The 14,416-nt window shown below is 41.2% G+C and overlaps 1 protein-coding gene across 5 annotated transcripts in view; it reads left to right on the forward strand.

Moving 5' to 3' along the window:
* The window catches only part of ptpn20 (protein tyrosine phosphatase non-receptor type 20), a 96,075-nt gene that overhangs the window by 19,980 nt on the left and 61,679 nt on the right, over positions 1-14,416 (forward strand). For 4 of the 5 annotated variants that reach the window (XM_029753287.1, XM_029753290.1, XM_029753288.1 and 1 more), the window contains exon 1: positions 4,679-4,934. In XM_029753287.1, the coding sequence (XP_029609147.1) occupies positions 4,697-4,934 (238 nt within the window). In that variant the 5' untranslated portion in view covers positions 4,679-4,696. Of the gene's footprint in view, positions 1-4,678; positions 4,935-14,416 lie in introns of those variants that run through there. The other variant, XM_029753292.1, reaches the window with a different exon arrangement.

Below are 14,416 nucleotides of genomic sequence, written 5' to 3' on the forward strand. Positions count from 1 at the left end.
GTATTGGTATGAGTTGGGAGTTAGCTACCTAGCTAGCTAGTTAGCTACCTAGCTAGCTACATGTCTAAACAAAAGGCCAGATTATGAAATGACCCATCAAATTAGCCAGGTGTGTCTGGGGGAGATTACGGCCATCTATTGTATTTCATGAACATGTGTACATGTCTAGACAATAGTGACCCATCCACTTAGCTAGATGTGGCTGGGGGGTGGTTATAACATTTCCTTCACATGAAGTGTGTCGGGTAAGCGTCATCTAATAATGCAAAAATATCTCCCAGGTCATTTTTGTTTGACATATTTTGGGTCACCGGGAAAAGCCTCTATCAACCCTTGATACAGTTTGAAAATCAACTTTAGAGGTTTGTCAGACTGCCTTGAAATCGTTTCAGTCTTTGAAGCTTCTGGCTTGTCCAGTGTTTGCTGCAGAAAGAAAATAAAGTGTTGAATCTGCAAGTATTCACCTCAGCTCCGTCACAGTCTGGTCTTCCCTGGCTACTTGACCCTGATGAAACCATTGTCACCATCTGATCCTGCTCAGATGAGGTATGACAAACAATTACATCGATGTACATTTATACATTGATTCTATTCATGGATAATATAATGGTTCAACAATTGAAATTACCATTATTCCCAGATCCCAGACTGTAGCCTACCCATCAACTCAAGATGGAACTTTGTATCCAGTCACTGATTGTTATAATATCCTGCAAAATTCACCTGAGCTCTGTAGACTGGTCTTCCCTGGCTGTCTGAACCTGCAGGGACACCTGTCACCATCTGATCCTGCTAAGACATGATGAGCATAGTGTTGTGTACTTACTGACTGTGCACCATGACTGTGAAGCCTGTAGAGCTGTTTATACCATGTCAGTGTGAAAAGTAGGAAATTAGCTCGGGAAACTGACAGCTCAATAACGATACATTGCTATACTGACTAATAAAACTCACATTGTGCTGAAAAAAAGTCTGAATATTTGTCTTCAATCGTTTGGCTGCTCGTTTTTTTTCGTTTGATTCAGGTCTAGTGTGATTGAGGCAAAAATAATTGCTAAAGTTAGCTAACGGCTAATGGTACATCATCAAATTGACTTCTGATGAAATTAGACTAAACAAAGCATTTCCATACACACACAACAGCTGCTACTGCTACCTGACAGATACTGTAGCTAGAGGCTAGCTAGAGCTGAACTGGCTGTGGTAACTACTAGCTTGCTAAGAAGCTGCTAGTAGTTCATTAATTTCAGTCGAGAGGGGATAAAACATTAGATAACGTAACATTTCAGTTACACTACTAGCTCAGCACTTTTTTTCTGTCAAACAGCAGTTACCTTGCCAGCCAGATCAGTGCAACTAAAGAATTGCCAGTTTCTGCTCTGCTTGTTTTTACAACTTGGAGAAAAAGCGCAACACAGTCAGCAGCTGCATCTGTTCATCTCTCCCGTGCTGGTCCTATACCGCAGCTTTTCAGAAGCGTTGCCTTCACACAGCCTGTTCGCACGCTCTGTGATGTCTGTGTGCTCCTAAATCAAGCTGGCTAAAACTGGAAAACATCCTACCCAACCGCTCTGAGACGTTTGCATGGTCCTAAAGCACATTGGAGCCATGTTTTGTATCACAGTGCAAAGATAAAACTGGAGGGGGGACAAACATACAATTTCAGAAAGTGGGGGGGGTTATGTTCGCCCGTCGCCAGTGAAAGTTGTGCCCCTGGTAAAAACAGCTCTAGCTTAGTTTATAAGACAGATGTTTATTTTTTACAGGATAATTACTTTTAAATTACTTTTGATGCACTCGTAGCAAGGATTTTTTTTAAACTAGCGAAAAACTGGAAACAGTACATCCCATAAAATCCCCCTAATTAGACCCCCACACCCCCCTCCTCGCTGTGAGATATAGGCCTTTGAGTCTGGATCTGAGCACCTCCCCTATGATTTCTAGAATACAAAGACATTCTAACCGTTCTGGTCTGTCCCAGAAACCGATGGGCTGGGCCTGAGTAAGAACACATGTGGGTAAAGCAGTTTTTTTTTAAATTTGTCATGGGCCTTGATACTCCATTGGTTAGAAATTATCCAATTGCTGATTACTTTGTTTTGTTCAACACCACTCATTTTGACATCACCTCAAACTACTTCAATGATGGCAGTCTCAGATTTAAGTACAGTATGTAGCGAACAATAGAGCAGCGGAAGAATTCAGTTTAAGTCATCAGGCAAGGCTATTGTAAGAAGCTTCAACATTGCCAACAACATGTCGTAGGCTATTAAAAAAGGACCTACCTGATGATATGTGGCCACTGTGTTGAAAAACAACTAGCTTTTTCTCTAATCTATTGATGACCAGATACTTCAGTTGTAACTGTGGCTCTGTTGCGCTCATGTTTTACGGTTGATAGACAACTTTTCCACTTTTTCAAACATGGACTCTTTTCAAATTTTTACATTAGCCTATAAAAATCAAAAGGTCTCCGGTGTTGCTGCATGGGCTCATTCTTTGTCTTGCTGTCAATTACACAGGTTGTGTGACCAATTTCTTGGTCGACTCATGTCGGCATCTCTGTGCATCAGTGATGGGGTAGGCTAAATAAATACAACCGAATACAGTGCATTCTGAAAGTATTCAGACCCCTTGACTCTTTCCCAAAAAAACGTATGTTACAGCTTTATTCTAAAATGTATTAAATTGTTTTTTCCCCTCATCAATCTACACACAATACCCATAATGACGAAGCAAAACAGGATTTTTGAACATTTTGCAAATTAAAAACTTATATCACATTTACATAAGTATTCAGACCCTTTACTTAGTACTAACCGCCTTGAGTCTTCTTGGGTATGATGCTACAAGCTTGGCACACCTGTATTTGAGGAGTTTCTCCCATTATTCTCTACAGATCCTCTCAAGCTCTGTCAGGTTGGATGGGGAGCATTGCTGCACAGCTATTTTCAGATCTCTCCAGAGATATTAGATCGGGTTCAAGTCCGGGCTCTGGGTAGGCCACTCAAGGACATTGAAAAACTTGTCCCGAAGCCACTCCTGCTTTGTCTTGGTTGTGTGCTTAGGGAAGTTGTCCTGTTGGAAGGTGAACCTTTGCCCCAGTCTGAGGTCCTGAGCGCTCTGGAGCAGGTTTTCATCAAGGATCTGTACTTTGCTCCATTCATCTTCTCCCAATCCCTGCCAATGAAAAACATCCCCACAGCATGATGCTGCCACCACCATGCTTCACCGTAGAGATTGTGCCAGGTTTCCTCCAGACGTGACACTTGGCATTCAGGCCAAAGAGTTCAATCTTGGTTGCATCAGCCAAGAGAATCTTGTTTCTCATGGTCTGAGAGTCCTTTAGGTGCCTTTTGGTAAACTCCAAGCGGGCTTTCATGTGCCTTTTACTGAGGAGTGGCTTCCGTTTGGCCACTACCATAAAGGTCTGATTGGTGAAGTTCTGTTGTCCTTCCGGAAGGTTCTCCCATCTCCACATTGGAACGCTGGAGCTCTGTCCGAGTGACCATCAGGTTCTTGGTCACATCCCTGACCAAGGCCCTTCTCCCCCGATTGCTCAGTTTGGCCAGGCGGCCAGCTCTAGGGAGAGGTTTAGTGGATCTGTCATGGGCGTCGTAAGGATTGGACCAAGGCGTAGCGGGTAAAGTGCTCATCTTCTTAATTTATTTAAAGAAAACACTTAAACAAAATAAACAAAGACCAAAAACAGTTCCATAAGGCATCCAGGCTATACAGAAAATAACCACCCACAAAACACAAGTGAAACGAACGCAACTAAATATGGCCTCCAATTAGAGGCAACAACAACCAGCTGCCTCCAACATAGAAATAGAAAACAGAACCTAAACCAAAAACACTGAAACACACAAAACAAACACCCCGTGCCACGCCCTGACCAAACTACAATGACAAATAACCCCTTTTACTGGTCAGGACGCGACAGGATCAAAACTTTTTGCATTTAAGAATGATGGAGGCCCCTGTGTTTATGGGACCTTCAATGCTGCAGACATTTTTTGGTACTCTTCCCCAGATCTGTGCCTCGACACAATCCTGTTTCGGAGCTATAGGACAATTCCTTCGACCTCATGGCTTGGTTTTTGCTCTGACATGCACTATCAACACTGTGGGACCTTTATATAGACAGGTGTGTGCCTTTCCAAATCATGTCCAATCAATTGAATTTACCACAGGAGGACTCTAATCAAATTGTAAAAACAGCTCAAGGAAACAGGATGCACCTGAGCTCAATTTCAAGTCTCATAGCAAAGGGTCTGAATAAATATTTAATTAAAGTATTTCAGAATTTTTTTTATATAGTTTATCATTTTGCAAAAAAATCGAAACCTGTTTTCGCTTCGTCATTATGGGGTATTGTTTGTTTCTGATGAGGGAAACAATGTATTTAATACATTTTAGAATAATGCTGTAACGTAACTAAATGTGGAAAAGGTCAAGGGGCCTGAACGCTTTCCGAATGCACTTGTATGCCTAATTAAAAGAACAGTGATGAAGGAAATGAAAAAATCCTGGGCAGAGCATGCTCAGAGCATTTGGCTGAGCGGGACTTGGAGCGAGAGAAAGCAGACTTTCCAACATTTTTTCAATCCGCGCCACGCTCCAGCCAAATTATGCACATTCCGCTCCTCGCTCCACTCCAGCTCCACTACTCCACTCACATCCTCTGATTCACATGGCACCAACGGAAACCCTTGTTTTTATCTTCTGTTGCAAAACCTTTTGCAATGTATTAATACCGCGTGCATTAATGAACTGTCTTCATCTGGTGTTCTACCTGGTTTCACCTGGTATTTTGCTTGGTATTTCACCTGGTGTTGTACCAGGTAAGCGTGATCGGTATCCTGACTACAGTGAGGGCAGCGCGGCTGGAGCGGAGAGCAGACGGTACTCTAACGACTCCACCAAGTCAGGTAAAATGCATGTGTTAAATGCTGAATCATGTTTGGTTGGAACAAAATAGCTTTTTGGTAGCACTTTAGTTTACAGTGCTGAAATAACAGGATAACGTCCAGAAAGTAACAGTAAACAACAAGGAAATAGGATGGCAACATCCAGGTAAGAATGCAGTAATAACCCATTAATAGTTAGTATGTAGCTGCTAAATACTGATATAAAGTGTGATGCATTTTCCTTGTTATGCAGAAACAATTATTTGTTACGGAAAACTATCAATAAGAGGCTAATAAGCAGATGTATTTTGAGGCCATTTCACCTCTTACCAGCACTGCCCATACTTATTAATAATGCACTTGAAACGATTACGAGGCGCATGCGTGTACCGATAGGATGCATAGGGTGTGAGTAGCTCCGTTTTGTACAAACAAAACATTTACATTTACATTTAAGTCATTTAGCAGACGCTCTTATCCAGAGCGACTTACAAATTGGACTGTGGTTTATATGTAGAAACTAGACAACAAAGTCTAAATCAAGCCTCTAAACGTGATCAATCAATATATCCCGAAGCAACTGGGAGAGTGTGAGCGATTAGGTTTGTGCAGCAGTGAAGCAAACAGTTGGTAAAACACCTCAGCCGCACGAATCCAACAGACCATGGCCTCCTTCAAAAGAAAAGGAAAAGACAAAGGGCAACTTGGAGACGCAAACCAACAAGCTACTTTGTAATATGTTGTCAAAAAAAGTAGATTTGCTCGATAAAACAGTAGAGGCTGTCAAATCAGACAAGCAAAAACGTGCGCATGAATTTACAATAAAAAAGAAATATCCTTTTGGAAACAAAGTTGCAAACTTTAGAAGAGGAATTGGACCAGCAATAAAACAGAATGAGATGTATATTGTCCTTACGAGAAGACGAGGAAATAGGAGACAGTCACTGGAGGAAAATGGGATCAATTCTCAACTCAGTTTCCCGGCTGTGTTGTAGGTATGGAAGGGAAAGCAAAGGATGGAATTCACAAGCACCGATAAAGCCTTAATCTAGCTGCAAGAAACTTTTCCACTCGAAAGCCTACAAACATTAAGCGTAATGGAGACCTCCACGGACAGAGTGGAGCCCCCTGCACTGAGAAGATGGAGTGGGAAGAAGCGATGCACGCAGGCTACATACAGTAATACTTAAGACCTGCTTATCGTACATTGTGACAGTATTATTGTCCCCTCCCCAAACACAATCTATAATCTACTTTCCCCAAGTAACTGTTCATCTCTATGAAGTAATGATAGAAGTAGCCGATGCCAACAGGCTACATGGACACTGATAAGAAAATTCAAAGGGGGAAATGTAGCATAACATAGACTGATCAGGTGAATTCAGGTGAAAGCTATGATCCCTTATTGATGTCACCTGTTAAATCCACTTCAATCAGTGTAGATGAGGGGGAGGAGACAGGTTAAATAAGTTTTGAGGCAGGTTAAATAAGTCTTGAGGCAATTGAGACATAGATTGTGTATGTGTGCCATTCAGAGGGTGAATGGGCAAGATAAAATATTTAAGTGCCTTTGAACGGGATATGGTAGTAGGTGCCAGGTGCACCGGTTTGTCAAGAAGAACTGCAACGCCGCTGGAATTTTCACACTCAACAGTTTCCCGTGTGTATCAAGAATGGTCCACCACCCAAAGGACATCCAGCCAACTTGAAACAACTGTAGGAAGCATTGGAGTCAACATGGGCCAGCATCCCTGTGGAACGCCTTCGACACCTTATAGAGTCTGGCTGTTCTGAGGGCATGTCAATAGGTGTTCCTAATGTTTGGTATGCTCAGTGCATGTCAATAACTGTTCTATGGATAGGTGTGTGTGCGCCCATGTGCGTGCGTGCTCGTGTATATGAATGGATGTGTGAGGGAGGGTGAATATGTATAGAAAGGCAGGAGAGAATGGGTGTGTGGATGCATAAGGTAAATGTTGTATGTGAAGTAATGAGAATGGACGAGTAAGTCGACGTATGAATGCGTGTAAATGTTTCTGAGAAGAGGGGAGGGTGGGAAGAGAGGGGAGGTTGGGACAGGCTTGGCTTGGATAGGGGTGTGTAAAGGGGGGAGGAAAACGGAGGGGCAGGTGGAGAAGGACAAGCTTGACTTGGGAAAGATGGAAGGATTTATCTATACTACAATGTAATTTTATTTATTTTGCAAACCTGCTGTAAAATTAATAAGTTCTGGCCAAATTAGGATAGGTTGTCAAGTCATTATTATTCCTTGTGTCATTATAGCTAAGATCCAATGGTGGTTATTGGTGAGAGTGGAGATGGGCTTTATCCAAGGGATCGGGGGGCTGGGGGCTGGAAGGGCATCAGACACTTCCGTGAAGTATGTGTGGTGCCTCCACTCATTTCACTTTGTTTTTTTGGTGGACCCACTCTCCCTAAGTAGAGCCCCACCAGCCACTATACTTTAATTTAATTCACACGGTATTATAAACTGACTGCACTATTTAAGTGGCAGTCTTTCTCTCATGTATTTACAATCACATAATCCACAAAATGTTGGTACATTAGGAGAGGAGTTGGTGCTTAAAAGCCCTAAAAAGGAAAAGTGTTTCAAAGTACAAACTAGTACTTGCTTTATGTTTTTTGTGTGTTATTTGTTAAATGTTTGCTCAGCCTACATGTTCACACATTCTATACAGTACCAGTCAAAGGTTTGGACATACCTACTCATTCAAAGGTTTTTCTTTATTTTTACAATTTTTTACATTGTACAATAATAGTGAAGACATCAAAACTAAGACATGGCGATTGGAACTAATAATCTCAAATTTGGATTTATCAGACCAAGGACAGATTTCCACCAGTATAATGTCCATTGCCTGTGTTTCTTGTCCCAAGCAAGTCTCTTCTTCTTCTTGGTGTCCTTTAGTAGTGGTTTCTTTGCAGCAATTTGACCATGAAGACCTGATTCAAACAGTCTCCTCTGAACAGTTGATGTTGAGATGTGTCTGTTACTTGAACTCTGAAGCATTTATTTGGGCTACAATTTCTGAGGCTGGTAACTCTAGTGAACTAATCCACTGCAGCAGAGGTAACTCTGGGTCTTCCTTTCCTGTGCCGGTCCTCATGAGAGTCAGTTTCATCAAAGCACTTGATGTTTTTTGCGACTGCAGCTGAAGAAACTTTCAAGGTTCTTGAAATTTACCGTATTGACTGACCTTCATGTTTTAAAGTAATGATGGACTGTCGTTTATCTTTGATTATTTGAGCTGTTCTTGCAATAATATGGACTTGGTCTTTTACCAAATAGGGATATGTTCTGTATACCACCCCTACCTTGTCACAACACAACACTGATTGGCTCAAAAGTAAATTCCACACATGAACTTTTAACAAGGCACACCTGTTAATTGAAATGCATTCCAGGTGACTACCTCATGAAGCTGGTTGAGAGAATGCCAAGAGTGTGCAAAGCTGTCATCAAGGCAAAGGGTGGCTACTTTGAAGAATCTCAAATATAAAATATATTTTGATTTGTTTAACACTTTGTTGCTTACTACATGATTCCATCTGTTATTTCATAGATTTGATGTCTTCACTATTATTCTACAATGTAGAAAATAGTAAAAATAAAGAAACTCTTGAATGAGTAGGTGTGTCCAAACTTTCGACTGGTACTATTTGAATTAAACCAAAGATACTGCAGTACGGGAGCAGCTCATACGGGAGTACGGGAGCAACACCGACCAATCCAAACTCATCTCTCGGCATGTCCAGCCCACTCCTTATCTCAGCCAATCATGGCTAGCGGGAGGTTGCTGACTTTTTCTGTGGCTAAACCAACTAGGCTCGTAATTTAACAATTGTATTCGTATTTACAGATGACATACAAGTTTGATATTAAGGCACATAAAAGTTCAGATGTTTGAGAAGGCATTTCTGCCAAAAAACACATTTTGATTAAAAAAAAAGGATCTCCTGTGAAGTCGTGACTTGCGACATACAGTTTCCTGAATCGGGTCACATTTGTGTAGTGCAAAAGTAAATGGATCCAAGTATGTTGGTAAATCATGTCATGTCCGACTACGGCTTGTCCATGTGCTAGCTAACAGCAACAAACCCAGACGATCTAAATGTGAAAACTTCCAGTAGAGATCAGCTATTCATTAGATAGCTAACGTTAGCTATATTATAGCTATAAAGCATAATGTTTACTGTTAATGTTTTGAAATAACATATATTTATTTGATTGTACACTTGTAGTCGGAAGTTTACATACACTTAGGTTGGAGTCATTAACTCGTTTTTCAACCACTCCACAAATGTACTGTTAACAAACTGTAGTTTTGTCAAGTCGGTTAGGACATCTACTTTGTGCATGACACAAGTCATTTTTCCAACAATTGTTTAAAGAGAGATTATTTCACTTATAATTCACTATATCACAATTCCAATGAGTCAGAAGTTTACATAAACTAAGTTACATTTACATTTAAGTCATTTAGCAGACGCTCTTATCCAGAGCGACTTACAAATTGGTGCATTCACCTTATGATATCCAGTGGAACAACCACTTTACAATAGTGCATCTAAATCTTTTAAGGGGGGGGGGTTAGAAGGATTACTTTATCCTATCCCAGGTATTCCTTAAAGAGGTGGGGTTTCAGGTGTCTCCGGAAGGTGGTGATTGACTCCGCTGTCCTGGCGTCGTGAGGGAGCTTGTTCCACCATTGGGGTGCCAGAGCAGCGAACAGTTTTGACTGGGCTGAGCGGGAACCGTGCTTCCTCAGAGGTAGGGGGGCCAGCAGGCCAGAGGTGGATGAACGCAGTGCCCTTGTTTGGGTGTAGGGCCTGATCAGAGCCTGAAGGTATGGAGGTGCCGTTCCCCTCACAGCTCCGTAGGCAAGCACCATGGTCTTGTAGCGGATGCGAGCTTCAACTGGAAGCCAGTGGAGAGAGCGGAGGAGCGGGGTGACGTGAGAGAACTTGGGAAGGTTGAACACCAGACGGGCTGCGGCATTCTGGATGAGTTGTAGGGGTTTAATGGCACAGGCAGGGAGCCCAGCCAACAGCGAGTTGCAGTAATCCAGACGGGAGATGACAAGTGCCTGGATTAGGACCTGCGTCGCTTCCTGTGTGAGGCAGGGTCGTACTCTGCGAATGTTATAGAGCATGAACCTACAGGATCGGGTCACCGCCTTGATGTTAGTGGAGAACGACAGGGTGTTGTCCAGGATCACGCCAAGGTTCTTAGCACTCTGGGAGGAGGACACAAGGGAGTTGTCAACCGTGATGGCGAGATCATGGAACGGGCAGTCCTTCCCCGGGAGGAAGAGCAGCTCCGTCTTGCCGAGGTTGACTGTGCCTTTAAACAGCTTGGAAAATTCCAGAAAATGATGTCATGGCTTTAGAAGCTTCTGATAGGCTAATTGACATCATTCGAGTCATTTGAAGGTTTTCCTGTGGATGTATTTCAAGGCCTACCTTCAAACTCAGTGCCTCTTTGCCTGACATCATGGGGAATTCAAAATAAATCAGCCAAGACTTCAGAGAAAAATTGTAGACCTCCACAAGTCTGGTTCATCCTTGGGAGCAATTTCCCAAGGAGTCCTATAGAGTCCTATATTGACATAACCTGAAAGGCCATTCAGCAAGGAAGAAGCCACTGCTCCAAAACCGCCATAAAAAGCCAGACTACGGTTTGCAACTGCACATGGGGACAAAGATTGTACTTTTTGGAGAAATGTCCTCAGGTCTGATGAAACAAAAATAGAACTGTTTGGCCTTAATGACCATCGTTATGTTTGTAGGAAAAAGGGAGAGGCTTGCAAGCCAAAGAACACCATCCCAACCGTGAAGCATGGGGATGGCAGCATCATGTTCGGGGGGTGCTTTGCTGCAGGAGGGACTGGTGCACTAAACAAAATAGATGGCATCATGAGAAGGAAAATGACGTGGATATATTCAAGCAACATCTCAAGACATCAGTCAGGAAGTTAAAGCTTGGTCGCAAATGTGTCTTCCAAATGGACAATGACCCGAAGCATACTTCCAAAGTTGTGGCAAAATGGCTTAAGGACAACAAAGTCAAGGTTTTGGAGTGGCCTTGACAAAGCTCTGACCTCAATCCTATAGAAAATTTGTGGGCAGAACTGAAAAAGGTGTGTGCGAGCAAGGATGCCTACAAACCTGACTCAGTTACACCAGCTCTGTCAGGAGGAATGGGCCAAAATTCACCCAACTTATTGTGGGAAGCTTGTGGAAGGCTACCTGAAACGTTTGACCCAAGTTAAACAATTTAAAGGCAATGCTACCAAATACTAATTGAGTGTATGTAAACTTCTGACCCACTGGGAGTGTGATGAAAGAAATTAAAGTTGAAATAAATCATTCTCTCTACTATTATTCTGACATTTCACATTCTGAAAATAAAGTGGTGATCCTAACTGACCTAAGACAGGGTATTTTTACTAGGATTAAATGTCAGGAATTGTGAAAACTGAGTTTAAATGTATTTGGCTAAGGTGTATGTAAACGTCCAACTTCAATTGTATGTAATGTGTACAACAACTATGTATTTATACTATGACTCTTCCATATACATCGGATGTCCACCGCCCTCATATGACGTCTGCTTAACTGTTTTATCTGGTTCTTCAATGACAGACGGAACAGACAAGGTTAACTTTGATTCTATATAATAAAGGCCAACAATATCCAGTTCATTACATGGAATAAGGTTATTGAACATTTAAAGAGATTGTCAGCAGATGTGGTTTTCCTGCAAGAGTTACTTCATAAAAGTAGAAATGTAATATTTAAATAGGAGCTTGGTTGGAGAGGCCTATGCTGCCACCTACAGTACTTTTGTAACTGTAGAGGTGTAGGCAGTCTGATAAACAATACACCCTTTTCCCTTATATCCCAGCACACGGACCAAGAAGGACGTTTTCAAATTTTTTATTGTATCTTTACATGGTGAAAAATACACATTGATTTCATTGTATATCCCCCCATCCTCTAGAGTTTTTAGATAGAATTCAAGCTATATAAGATCAAACACAGACTGGAACTAATATTTTAGCAGGTGACCTAAATTACACATTCAGCAAGTTAGACAGACAGCAATAAAAAAGGCAAATTCAAGAAGCCTCCAAAAAAGTCTGAAAAATGTAATCTCTACAAATATTTTACAGGACACCTAGAGATTGACTATTTCCAACTACAAAAGACTGTTCCTTTTTTCTCAAAGTAAGAAAAGCTCTTTAAAATGGACTACATTTTTATCTCCAACAATATACTGGGTTAAAAAATCCATGATATCTTTTGGACATCAGAGCAATGTTGAGGGAATTGTATTTGAGTCAGAAAAGGATACCCATATGAAGGTAAGATATACAAAACCATGCAGAAAGCCTATCCAACTGACAATCTCTTAAACAATATATTAACTATTCTAACCAAGACCTAAAAAGAACTGATATTGGCACAAGATGGAAGGATTATTGGAACATAACTAATGAATATTATACAGGAGACAAAATTCACAAATTCTATAGCAAAAGGCAGAGTAATGTCTTAAGTGTAAAGCTAACAGGACTCAATGATTCATGCTTTCTGGGATTGCTATAAAGTTCAAAAGTTATGGGCGTAATTAGAAAGTTTGCTGTCAGAAGTTTTACAATATAAATGTACTTTTAATCCATCTACTTCCATATTTCAAGACTTGTCAAATGAGGGTGCGGTGAGATACCCAATGGGTTGGTCTGTACTTTTCTCATCAATCATTTTGAAAAAACATTTGCTTAAAAACTAGAAATCAATTGACCCAACATCATTAAGACAGTGGATGAATCAAATGCATTATTATTTAAATATTTTTAAAAATATGGGCTATAGAGAGAAAAAGAATAGTGCAATTGGATGTCATATGGCATAGAGAAGTGGTCACCAACCGTTCCTGAGTCAAGATCACTTTCTGAGTCAAAATGCAAGCTAGGATCTATCGCTCAGATTTTTTTTATACATGACTTAAAAAACATAAGTTGTTTTCAACATTAACCAATTAAATCCAGTTCTGTAGCAATGAGGTTTGTGCAGTAGGCTATAGGCACAATAAATTATCACTGCATAATGGCTGTGCTTAAATTACCCTGCCAATGTTGTTCTTCCCAGAACATTCTGAAATTATATTTCAACATTTTAGGTATATGATCACACTGGTTATATATAGTTTGTTGTATTACTCGTGAGGCACATTTACTGGACTGATGGCCTGCATCTGATGGTCAGTCTAAGGGGAGGGAGGGAGCAGCGGTGAGATTGCCTCTCACCCAACTCACAGACCCTCCTCTCTCCCTCCCTCCTCTGAGAAAAGGGGACACAGTCTTCCAGCTGATGTCGAAACTTAAGCTGCACTATTTCTACCTCATGCACCAATTCATGTTACTCCTATGACCAAAGAAAGTGAAATATTCCTCGATATTAAAAAAGACGCAAGCCGCTAATAATACCGAAAGTTTAACGAAACATTTTGCTATACTCACTCGTAGCAGCTGCAGTTCTGGTTGTAGTGTGAGTGGAAGTAGGGAGAACGCGCATTTTATATCTTATAAAAGTGTTGAACAAAGTGCTGACAGTGCTGAATAACTACTTACCCATGAACTTACTCATAAAAACAGCAGCTCTTTCCTGTATTCGCTGAGTCTCTTTAGTCATGGTTTTAAAAGTTTTAATCTCACATTAAGAACTTTGCTGTGCGTTTGAGGCTTATTTTTAGTCTATGGTGCGAGGAAACTGTGCAGACACGGTGATCTCAGCTATCTGATTGGGCAACAGTAGGCCTATAAGTGCACTTGATTTGCTCTTTGGGCCTGCCGAGTAGGCGGAGCTCTACCTTCAGACACATGAAATGGTTCAAATGGGAACACTTTGCCTTCCCGGCGCTAGGGCTTCTGAACCAAATGCACCTACCGCCAACAGCAAAAAGTAAATAAAAAATAGAAATGCAAAGCTTTATCATTGGATTTTTTTACAGAAATGTTTGTTGATCAACTAGGAATAACTTGTCGACCAGTTGTAAATCACTGGCATAGTCTTCCCTGTGGCTCAGTTGGTAGAGCATGGTGTTTGCAACGCCAGCATGGTGTGTGCAACGCCAGGGTTGTGGGTTAGATTCCCACGGGGGGCCAGTACAAAAAATAAAAATAAAAAATGCGTGAAATGAAATGTGGATAAGAGCGTCTGCGAAATGATTAAAATGTAAATTAGAAATTGAATGGGTGGAAACATGTGGGTCTGAGCATGCGTTGTCTTTTGTCTATGTATGGTTTGTTTGGCCAACAAAAAATTGGAAGAATGTACTTGGAACTTTCGTAGAAAGATTGTTTATTTAACAGAAATGTTTGAGAAACGATGTACTAATTCTGTATGTGGATTCTCATCTAGGGCTGTTACGGTGACCGTATTACAGTCACACCGGCGGTCACAAGTCATGACAGCAG

The sequence above is a fragment of the Salmo trutta genome, chromosome 5 (genome assembly GCF_901001165.1).
Source record: "Salmo trutta chromosome 5, fSalTru1.1, whole genome shotgun sequence".
Classification (NCBI taxonomy): Eukaryota; Metazoa; Chordata; class Actinopteri; order Salmoniformes; family Salmonidae; genus Salmo; species Salmo trutta.